Source organism: Pollicipes pollicipes, unplaced genomic scaffold, assembly GCF_011947565.3.
Source record: "Pollicipes pollicipes isolate AB1234 unplaced genomic scaffold, Ppol_2.1 Scaffold_6138;HRSCAF=7277_pilon_pilon_pilon, whole genome shotgun sequence".
Lineage (NCBI taxonomy): Eukaryota > Metazoa > Arthropoda > Thecostraca > Pollicipedomorpha > Pollicipedidae > Pollicipes > Pollicipes pollicipes.
In genome coordinates this window covers 13075469-13087039 of record NW_023596818.1, presented here as the reverse complement: position 1 = coordinate 13087039, position 11571 = coordinate 13075469, and the positions used below count along the sequence as shown (strand labels likewise).

The following is an 11571-nucleotide window of genomic DNA, read 5'->3' as shown; positions in this document are numbered from 1 at the left end:
ACCAGGGCGAAGATCAATTACAGACGAGGAGGCTCACTTTCATCACCCGACGGGTTTGATTCGGTGACAACACGATGGGAAATATTCACAACCGCCCACTAGGCAGAAAAACACTAATTTTACGAATTAAAAACGAGTTCAAGGCACGAGGCCGAGGCTCGGTTGAGCCTCTGGTGAAAAATATCTCGCATTCGGTCGTCGCTTTCTCTGATGACTCGCGTCGGTGTCGACACTAGACAGGTCGCTTTCCCGCACGCGGGTCAAGGCACCGATTGGTCACTGGGTTGCAGACGCGGCCCACTCTCGGCCAATCACGGCTCGACTGGCGGCGCTTCAAAGTACAAATGTAGCACGAGCACTGGTTGTAAGGCCACTGCTATGTCAAGAGCTTCAAGAACAGGATCGCCAATGAGATGTTGATGATGATTACGGCTAGTACCAGCCGCTGCCTGGAGAACCAATCCTGCAACGGAATAGTGGGGTCAACCGCTGAACATCGCCTAGCCTGACGATCAACGTAAGCCCCGCGTGGGGCATGAAGTCTACTCATGTCAGTTAGACTGACAACAGTCACACGATCTGCCATCGAATTACACTGTCTCCTAAGGTGATCCAACACCACAAGTGTTGGTGAGTTTAGTGATCGTTGCAAGTGCAAAAAAAAAACACCACGTCGCGCAGCTCCACAGGGTTCAGAACAACCTGAATTCACACAACTCCACAGGTGACACATAGCGCAGACTCATACCACAGAGTTGGCAAATATGTGCCGCTAGCAATCCCACGGGCCGCGCTCACCTTGACTTTGGGATTGTATACGTAGAGCAGCGGGTTGGCGCGGTACATGGCCGCCTCCTCGGCCTGTCGGCGCAGTGCGTCCCGCTGGCTGGCGGCCAGGAAGTTGGCCTCCTCCCGCGGCATAACGCGAGCCTTCACCGGCAGCGTCGCCGCGTCCGGCATCGACTTCTTCCGCTGCAGCGTGGTGGTCGTCAGAGACGGCTGCGGAGGAAGCAGTAGTTTGAGACGGCTATAGAGGGGGCGGCCGTCACAGACGATTGTGGAGGAGGCGACAGTCAGATTCTGCTGTGGAGGGGGCGGCAGTCACAGACGACGGTGGAGGAGGAGTCATTCAGAGAAGACTGTGGAGGAAGCAGCAATTAGAAATGGCTATGGAGGAGGCGGCAGTCACGGACGGCTGTGGAGGAGGCAGCAGTTACGGACGGCTATGGAGGAAGCGGCGGTCACAGACAGTTCAGCCGAGGACCGGAGACGGCCGCGCGATATAAGTGGCTCCTATGACTCTGACTCTCCAGGCGGTCGTTGCTGAAAGCCATAAATGGTTAATGAAAGAGCTGTAAGTTACACACGGCTAGGGAGCAGTCAAGAATGTGGATGACCATGGAGCGGTCTGAACTAAAAACAGCTGTGAAACAATCGAGAGTAAGATAAGTTCTGAACAAATGCGAAGTTGGAGATTGTTGTAAAGGAAACAACAAACACTGCATGCGATGGCACATAAGTAGGATGGTATTTGCAAATGTGCCGTGATTTATCTGAAGTGTGTATGCATATTTGCAACGCGACGGATAATATACGGAGCGTGCTATACACGACCTAGATTTACAATGGGTATTGAAGTTGCAACAAGCTTTATAGACTCACTTCGTCAAGATGGGTTTGCCATTCGGGCTAACGTCCTCGTTAAGGATACTGCTCCAACAATGACGCGGTCAACGACCCAACAGAATATTCCATCTGCATCACGAACACGCCTCAAACCACCCGTAAATCACCAGTGTTTCTAAAAATGTTATAACACTAAAACTACGTGTTGTATGGCGACCGGCGTTAAAATATAAGCATGAGATGAGACAGAGATGCATGCTTCAAAACCGACATTCATATCATTCAGCAGGAAAAGATGCATTCCGAGAAATTACGTACGTTGTTCAGTACATTAGCGAGGAACATTATTCACATGGATAAGACAGTAGCAATAGCCTTATGCCTCGGAGAAAAACCAGGAGAATGGAGATGTTGTTGGGCTAGTCCAACTATATCTCTATTCTCCTGGCTTTTCTCTGAAGAATAAGGCTATTACTATTGCCAGCATTCCAAGAAATTAGGAAAGAGAGTGTGAAAGATACACCCATGCGACTCCCTGTCAAATGGGGCCAGGAAGCAGTTTGAAACTATCTTAGAACGTTCGTAGTGGAATTTCTCCAACTATGTGGCCTAGACAAAATTGAACAACTGGCAGGAGGAATTCATCCATTGAGCAACGAACCTAATTAGTGATATCTGCGCCACCTGCTGGCAAAAACAGCGCCCGGTACTTGGTATTTTTTCAGGAAATCCCGTAGACAATCGAGGGCACTAGTTTATTATAATAATTCAAACTAGACCTTTGTGTTTGGTTGTACTGAGTCAGAAACCCATTTTCCAGTTGTGTACTTTAAACAAAAGCATACAAATAGCAGGAGGAACTCATACATCATTCAAAAACCTGGAAAATTTGACGGGAAGAGGCATTTGAAGCTACGCAAGGCCGTTTAGATCAGTTGCTAGAACTTTTCACTCAAGGTGCGTTTGCCAGGCTCCCAGGCATGATCACTGGGTTGAGTTGCTCTGGCCTGACACATGTGTCACGATCAACTGACAGCCGATCGGAGAAGTCAGCGGATACTGGAAGGCCTTTTCGCGGCGTAGCACGGCCTGCGGAAAACGTCCATCTGCGATGTCCTGGAAGGCAAGAGCGGGAACCCAATCCGTTCAGCGTTATAACTCTCTATATAAGACCTGGCTCTACATTAATCAAAGCACACAACAGACATAGAAGTGTGCTGACGGAGCACGTTGCATGGCCTCTTATGGTGTCCTCACTTTTTGTGGAAGTTTAATATTAACCATACGGCGGTGTATGGAAGAAAGGAGTCAGAAAATGGTCCGAGGGACTCCGTTTTTTAGACTTGCCTCGTCCTCTGAGAGTGCCTTTCTATCACATGCACAATGTTCAGCACCGTGAATGCGGACCGTTTGGACCAAATTTTGATAAAACGTCTCTAATGCGTTATTGAAACCAAGTCTGACTACTAACTGGGAGGCAGGCCGCAGGTGTTCTTGTTTGGAAATGGCGCTGAGCTTAATGGGGCAATGGAAGTAGTCTCAAGCTATGCAACACTGGGCTGGTTAGCTTGAACGGGCCCGGTTAGTTCTCGAACACAGCTGGGTCACGCTAGTCAACATCCAGGAAGAAAACTCTTCGAAAGGCTCAATTTTAGGCTGTCAGGCTGGTAATTAACCGCTCTCTGACACGCATGACGACTAAAAAAATGCGGGAAGAATCCACTTTATCTAGCAGTTTGTCGACGAGTTGAACTTTCACGCACACGTCCGGGCCTCGGGCAGCCACGTTAGTGATGTGCTAGGAGATCAGGCAACGATTAACTTTGGCCTAGACCAATCAGAAGCGTCGTCAAACGTGACGATGGTATCAGCCGCGCGCGTCAGCTTCATTTCAGCGCAGAAATCAACGCGGTGCATTTACTTGCGCCTCCTTGTCCTTCCAACATCAAAGCGATGTGAGAATGTGTCAAATATGTCTAACATTTGACAGTCCAGCCCAAGCCGGGCGTGATAACTGGACTGCTTCTCTCGACTATCTCGGCTTTGGCAGGGCTCGGAGCTTGTACTGTTTGTGGCGTGGATACCGGGAATAGAAGCTCTTTGTTCCGCATAAAATGTGCGATATTCTTGGTCTCGTTAACGCCCACATGGATTCCTCAGTCTATCAGCCCCAGTACAGTGTCCACCTACGTCTGCACCTGGCGTCCCTGGTCTGACATCTGCTGTCTGGCGCCCCTGGCCTGTCGTCGAAGTGTGACGCCTCGTTTGGCATCGGTCGTCCAATGTTTTGCGTCTGGGGTCTCGTCTCGTGGCCTCCGGTCGTCTGACAATCGTCGCCTGCCCCCCCCCCCCCCCCCCCCCAACTAGTCTATCCCTGTTCTGACACCCCTGATCCAATAGCCCGCGCCTGGTACACTTATCCCGACCGGCAACCCTCGCATGACGTCCTTCCCGCGAGCCTGGCGCCTGCCGCGGCCCGTCCTGGCCTTGCCCCGGCGCCGGAACCGCCGGGGACCGCCGACGGCGCCGCTCGTAAAGAGCGACGCCGCCGCGCCACCGCCGGAGGGATCGGTCCCCCGGTGCGACGCCGACCGGCCCCCAGAGAAATCAGCGCTGGTGCCGCCGGCAGTGGCAGCGACAATGAATGGCTGTCGGGCCTTCACTGGCGTTGAGATATGGAATCTCCGGCGATGCTGGGGTAACTTATCACTACTGGTGTTGGTGGGGCGAATCACCAACAGTAGCAGTGCTGGACCAACGACGGCGCTGATATATGGAGTCGTCGTCAGCGCTGACACAGACAGCTGACACGGTCATGCTGACACGGTCACCGTCGTTTGATAACGTATCGAGCCACCCATGAAGCTGGGGGTGGCGGGCTTCCATGCACATGGGTCGTGATGGGCATTGGGATATGAGGTCAGCATCGGGAATGAGGGTACAAGATCATGATCAAAGCCGGGGGTATAACATCACTATCCCATCAAACAAGGGACATCGGATCGCCGCGCAAATATGGGTTTCGTGGTATGTATTGTTGTCTTTAGCCAGGTAGATTCAACCATGCGATAACTGACACCGGTCTAAATCGTTATTAGTTTCGTTCTGGATGTGCAATCACAAGAAGGCGTAAAACAAAAAGATACATGCAATGTAATGTGATCACCCTCCCCAACAAAAAACAAATATCAGAAGTAAGAGCATGGGTGCCGCCGACACTTGACCGATCCAAACAGCCACACGTCTGTAATGGCGGTCTCCGCTAAGTTGGCTCCAGAAATCATACGATCTTCAATTCTTAGATGATGCTGAACACTTGTCGTCACACGCCAGGGTTCCAAACAGCATCAGTGTTCTACAGATTCCAGCATGTTTACGTAGATGGACAGCGGTGTGGGAACCAGGAGGTCAAGGGGATGAGCCTCCCTCCCCTCCCACACTATCAGAAGTTTCAACATTGCCCCTGTGGGTAAATGCCACGGATGGAAAAGTTGTTCGGACTGTCACGCCTGCGTGGTGCACTGTATGCATACCAACACACACTATGCTATACACATGGACATATCAGACGAGAACGATAGTCTAAAGAATGATTCCATTCGTGGCCCTCTGGGCTCTGGCTAGAGAGGAATAGCTAAAATGGTTATCACTTTGCCATCAAGATGGGAAACTAACGTTGCCCTTACGTGTGCATGTACATTACGTACATAAATGTACATAACACCGGCGCGGATTACTCGCTTGTCCGCTATATTTTGCAGTGGCATTTTCGTTGTTTGCTTTCCTTGCAGGCTGCCAATTACTGTGGGAATCCCCATACACCCAGTGCATCCTCATGTCGTAATCACGCCGGATGACGTCACGTTTCACGCGAGCACCCAGCATTGTTGACACGAACCTAACCCCCGATGATTTCGGTGGCGAAGTATTTCTGGTCTCCCGAGAGGCGGGTGGTCTGCCGGGACCGCAGCCCTGCCCACTTAGCAGCAGCGGCGCCGTTTGCCAACACAAGTGGGGCCACGTGCCAGCGCCCGCTGCCAGGCGCGGGGTATCGCACGGGTGCCACTGAATCACGCCCGCCGTTCTTAGGGTGGCGGCCACAGCCTTGGGTGCGACGCGGCCCAAAAAGTGGCGCGTGCTGTTGGGGAGTTTCCAGTCCTCGCATGCTGGCCATCGATCACAAGAGCCGACCCGTGGAGGGCACATGATGCCGAAGAGGTGAAAGGTAATGGTGGTGTGCGATGTTTCTGTTCACCGTTCTGTTGTAGTGTGTTGCATTGCTTCTGCGTTAAATGTGTGCAAAACTGCACGTGAAAGTGCAGAGCGTGAAGATAGGAAAAACCGGCGCCTGCAACAGCGCATAATACATGAAGTAGCTTGCACTTGCTATGAGCGGGCGAACAAGACCCCATACATTTAAATTATAAATTCTAGCTCATCATAGTGACAATCATATGCTGGAAAATGGATTGCCTACCCACCCACCCGTTACCGGGTCCCACACCCGCGTTTGCAGGCCACGCCGTCAGGCGGCAGCAGCGGTGCCACTTACCGTGCCACCGCGGCGGCCCTGCGGCCCAGGCATGAACATGCTCTCAGTTCGCTTCATGCCGGCCGCCGCCGGCGCCGCCATCTGCGCCGCCTGCTCGGGCGTATCGGGGATGAAGAAGCGGGGTGCATCAGCGGCGTTGGCGACGCGGCCGGCCGGCTCGTCGGCGCTCTCGAAGACGCCGGAGTCTGGCGTGCAGTGGGCATCGGAACGGCAGCCGGGCCGCGCCGCCAGCGTCAACTCGGGCGGCTGAGGCGTGGTGCGGCGCGCGCGCGCCGCCGGCTCCACCGAGCCCTCGCGGCTGGGCGCACGCCGGTAGTGGTCGAAGCGGTCATTCATGGCGGCGGCGCCCTGCAGGCTGGCGCGCGAGCGGCGCGCCGGCGCGCGCTCGCCGGCCGGCTCCCGGCTCGCGCTGTCCGCGCGCGTCAGCGCCGCCGGGAAGTAGTCCACGCTGGCGCGGTCGCCCTGCGGCGCTGCGATCGACACTGACGCACTGGGTCTCCGACCGGCAGGCGGCTCGCGTTCGCCCGGCCGCTCCGGCGCCGGCGCCGGCGCCGGCGGCGCCGTCTCCGGCACCGCCACCGACACAGGCCCGTCCAGGCCGGGCGGTAGCCCGTTGGGCGGCGGGGGCGGCTCGGGCGCCGTTAGCTCGCGCGGAGGGCTTTGAGTCCGGATCTGCGGCACGGCGAGCTCGGGGTTGCCGCCACGGGTGTCCGGACGTGATTTGTAGCCCTCGGAGCCTGCAGGCATCGGAGCGACGGTTGGCGGTGCTGGCACGGTGCGCTATCCGACATGTACAGTTGGAGAGGCATCGTTATAAATATTTGCACATGCAGATGCACCGTAAATGAAATAATGAATGTGCATCGATCGGCATGGGACGAAGCAACACAAACGCTACTATGCTGAGAATTACAGCTATCGATGATGCAATGCATCTAGAAAGCTAAGACCTGTCCAAGTCGCCATAAGTCGCCATAAATCTAAAGGCTCGCAGCGGACAGTTATCGGTACTTGACCAGCCCACATTGAGCACACAGCCGTGTGTCAAGCGGAACGGTGAGCTGCGGCGCTCGGCTGGAGCACGCCGCCAGCGGAGGAGCCGGCGGGGCGGTGGCGCCACCTGGGGAACGGCACGCCTAGGTCGGGCCTGGCCGCACGCCAGGATGAAAATAATGCCGCCCGACAGTCACCACGCCTGAACAAGTGTCCTCCCTGCAGACCTGGTGACCTCGCCGGCTGGACAAGTAATCAGGCCTGAGCAAGTGTCCTCCGTGCAGACCTGGTGACCTCGCCGGCTGGACAAGTAGCCAGGCCTGAGCAAGTGTCCTCCGTGCAGACCTGGTGACCTCACCGGCTGGACAAGTAGCCAGGCCTGAGCAAGTGTCCTCCGTGCAGACCTGGTGACCTCGCCGGCTGGACAAGTCACCAGGCCTGAGCAAGTGTCCTCCGTGCAGACCTGGTGACCTCGCCGGCTGGACAAGTAACCAGGCCTGGACAAGTGTCCTCCGTGCAGGCTCGGTGACCTTGCCGGCTGGACAAGTCCTTCCCTCGCGCCCGTAAATCCATACGCATTGATTTGTTGCGCCCGTCGATGAGACGGCAAAAAACTTACCGGATTCAGCTAAACTGGCCTCGAACCTTTAACGGGATACACGTCCGCCTATCGATCGCTGCCCTTCATGTTTTTATGGAAATGAGCGCTTAAAAGGCAGGAAACGCTACATGGCTTTGCAAGTAAACTGAAACCTACAATTCACCGGCAACTTTTTCAAGAAAAATAGAGCGCATCAAAAATACGATTCCTGTAGCAGCCAGCGGTAGCATAGGAAACCGCTAAGTGAGGTGATTGGGCGTGTTCTGCCTCGAGATAGAAGCCCGCCCGCCCATACGATAATAAGTGATTTTTGCTCCTATGCTCTCTTTTGCTCTTACCACATATTGCGCCAGCTCAAATATCGCCAAAATGACCATCCTATGCATACCAACAGTCAGATTACCATGATTTAATTTGTCTTTACTAGTGCGTGGTCCGACGAAACCTAAACCATCTGCGAGTCTGGTTACAGACGGCCTTACCGTAAGAATGACTTACAACACACCATTGACTATCAGGTTCCCAAAACACACTCTTAGGTCTCGACTAGCTCAGCTGCATCCAATAAAGCAGATTGTGGGTCAGCACAGCTGCACACCATCAATCTCCAGTCAGGACCTACCAACGCCACCAACTGTCCAGCTAGCACAGTCACATCTCAACACTCCAGTCAGTTCAGTAGCCCTCCAGTTAATCCATTGGCTCCCCAGCTACACCAACTGTTCTACCCGCTCTACCACTATCCGTTGCTTTCAGCTACACCGAACCAGTTACGGGGAGCACAACTAAACCCCAACAACTCTTCCCTCGGCATTAGCTGCACCTCACAAATTTCCGCTTCTCTCAGTAGCACGCCACCAACAATCCAGTTACCAGAGCCACACCTCGTCAATCCTCAGGGTCACCACAGTTACACTCTAACAACTACCCACACCGCACGGTTACACCCTTACACCCTAAACAACTCCCCACAACGTACGGTTACACTTTAGCAGCCCTCCAGTCAGCACTGTCACATCTCCCCCCCCCCCCCCTCTCTCCCTCAGCTCCCCATCCAGCCGGCCACGCCCCGGGGCCATTAGCCTCGGCGGGTCCCTGTCTCGGGTCATTACCTCCACGTCCGGACCGTCCGGACCGTCCGGACCAGCGACCTCTGAGACCGGACCTGCGTCAGCGACACCGGAAACACGCATGCCACGGTCTCCCCCCCCCCCTCCAGGTCAGAGGTAACCCAGTGGGATGTCAGTGATTATGTGGGCCGAGCTCCGGAGAGGTGGGCAGTGAGCACCATGTCAGTCAGGTTCCAACACCACTGACGCTGGTTGTCCGTGGGTTTTGGTCGAACTAAGTACTCTTGTGGTGATGATCTTAGTATTCCTTGTGAACACGAGACTAGCATGAAGTTTTTTATCAGAACGATCCCGGCTGAGCTTCTTCACCCACGTTTCTCTGGGAACTCGTAAAGGCAACTCAAATAATAGTCGTTTTTATCATTTTCCCCCGAACGAGCAAAATCATTACTCCAAACTTTAATTGCTTGCCCCTAAAGATTCCAAACATCCGCATTTTAGCACTGCGACGTTTTGTAGCCGGTCACAATACTGTGAATTAAAGCACTGCCACAATTAAAGTGTCACCAAGTAGTATGATCCTTTTCCTGGGTTCATGTTAAGGTCAAACTTTTATGGAATCACTGCAGCGTTAGGAGAATGCTTGCTGGCTACACATACGACCTAATATTCCGTGGTATTTTTCATGGTAGATTCGGTGCAGCTCACAACCCTATCCTTTTAAGACCTGAGCCCTGTGTTTTGTGTTACAGGCCCGCGACGAAGTGCAGAGTATTTCGTGTAGACTTTTTGAAGGTCATCCAGGCATCTGTGACTAGATAATGACGTCACTAAAATCCTGTCATCCCACAGGGCCTGCGGCATTTAAAGTCAAGACAAAGAGTTACATTTCTCATTCATTGATTGAGCAGCATATCTACTTCACAAAAAAATAGCGTTGTCCGGACCAGTCCTCTCCACGTAAAGGTATACCAATAGTTGTAAGGGATTCATTCCATCATATCTCATACTTGCTTCAATAAGTACCAATGTGGAACATTCCCTTTATATGTGAGCAGCCCCCGTAGGCAGCAGGCGTCTCCCGGTGGGTGTAACTATGCTGCCCAGGAGTCTCAAGTGAGTTACCCGATCGCTCGCCATGCCCTTGAAGCGACCCTTACCAGGCTGCAGGAAGTCTGGCGCGAATTGTTTGGCGTGCACACGCGCGATGCCAGAGTCCTCCCGCGCATGCTGGGCGGCGATGTCAGCCTGCTCCGCCTTGCCGCGCGCCGTCGCCGTTCTGTAATGCGGTCCCAAGGTCAGCTAGGGCGCCGCGGTTTGGGGTCATTGCAACCCGACACGCCGCGGTCGTAACACCAAACGGCGACCGATCGCCCAGCGAGCCGCGCCTGGCGCCGCCGCCGCTGCGCGCCGCCTGCCTGCTGGGGGAAACAAGCTCAACACAACTGACGGCGGTAACTAACGCAGCGGGACTGCAGCGGCCCGCGGATGGCACCGCGGCCCGCTTTCCCGGCGGTGCGAGACCGGTCGGGCCTTGGGAGCGAACAGCTGTGGCCGGGCCGTGGCCGGAACAAGTCGGAGCAGGAGTTCCGGCGCCGCCCCGCCTCCGTTCCGGCCGAACTCGAAAACATCGGCCGGTCCGTGACGACGGCAGTTCGAAGTGGAGCCCTCCCTGCAAGGCTGGCCGGGCAATCCCCGGCACTGCTGCCTGCCTCGCGAGCCCGACTTGAGATAGACGGCAGGCGTCATGTAGCCCTCCCTCCTTCCCCCATGCTATCCCGGCGGAGACCGGGTGCGGCGCCGCTGACGCCGTGTGACCCTCCCCATGATATCCTGGCGAAGACCGGGTGCGGCGCCGCTGGCGCCGTGTGACCCTCCCCATGATATCCCGGCGAAGATCGGGTTCGGCGCCGCTGACGCCATGCAGTCCTCCCCATGATATCCCGGCGGCGACCGGGTCTGGCTCCACTGACGCCATGTGGAACTGGCGGGGACCGGGTGACGCCATGCGCCACCCGGTCTGACGCCACTGACGCCATGCGTCAGCAGGCGGGGACCGGGTGCGGCGCCGCTGACGCCGAAAACAGCCGTGTGCCCGCAGGCACGTCGCTCACAGCGTCATCGACCGCGCGGAACTGACGAAACTGCGCCATGGGCTACCTTCAGCTGGTGCGAGCGTCAGCTGGGTCGGAGGAGCTGCAGCCACTCTGCCGCGAGCGGCGCGATGAAGTGGGGCAGAAGTTTGCCCAACTTTAGTTGAATGCACGGGGTCTGAGGCGCGGCGTTCGGTCGAGTGCCCGCTCAAAGCTGAAGATGTTCTCAATACTTTGCTGGCTCAGTCTTCTGGCGCACATGTGAAGCATCGACTTTGAGGTCGCTCGGATACTGCCTGATTGACACGGCGCTGAACACTACGGAAAATACGCTGGAAAGCGGGAAAAGCAAATGTTGTGTTACATGGGTGTTATTTCAGGGCTGCTGTTCCCAAAAATATTGGATTCAAACATGGGCCTGCCGAGATGCATGCAAAGAATGATCCCAGATGGCCAAAATGGATGTTGGGGCCTCCGTTAGTTTTAGAAATTGACACCTGCGCCGACGGTGATGTGCTTACATCACAGTCGGCGTGGCTTCCGAAGAAGGAGCAGCATGCGCACATCGTTTTACTTGCTTTTGAAAGTGCCCAGTTATTTTATCTCACTCATGAGTGTACAGTGCGGCGCATCAAC

The 11571-nt window shown here is 55.0% G+C and overlaps 1 protein-coding gene across 1 annotated transcript in view; it reads right to left on the bottom strand.

The window, feature by feature from the left end:
- Positions 1-211: 211 nt before the first annotated feature.
- Positions 212-11571, bottom strand: part of LOC119105323 (junctophilin-1) — a 55955-nt gene continuing 44595 nt past the window's right edge. Inside the window, exons 6-9 of the mRNA XM_037228790.1 lie at positions 10003-10121; positions 6179-6915; positions 799-999; positions 212-463 (exon numbers count right to left, since the gene is read on the bottom strand). Of these exons, the coding sequence (XP_037084685.1) occupies positions 377-463; positions 799-999; positions 6179-6915; positions 10003-10121 (1144 nt within the window). The 3' untranslated portion in view covers positions 212-376. The remainder of the gene's footprint in view (positions 464-798; positions 1000-6178; positions 6916-10002; positions 10122-11571) is intronic.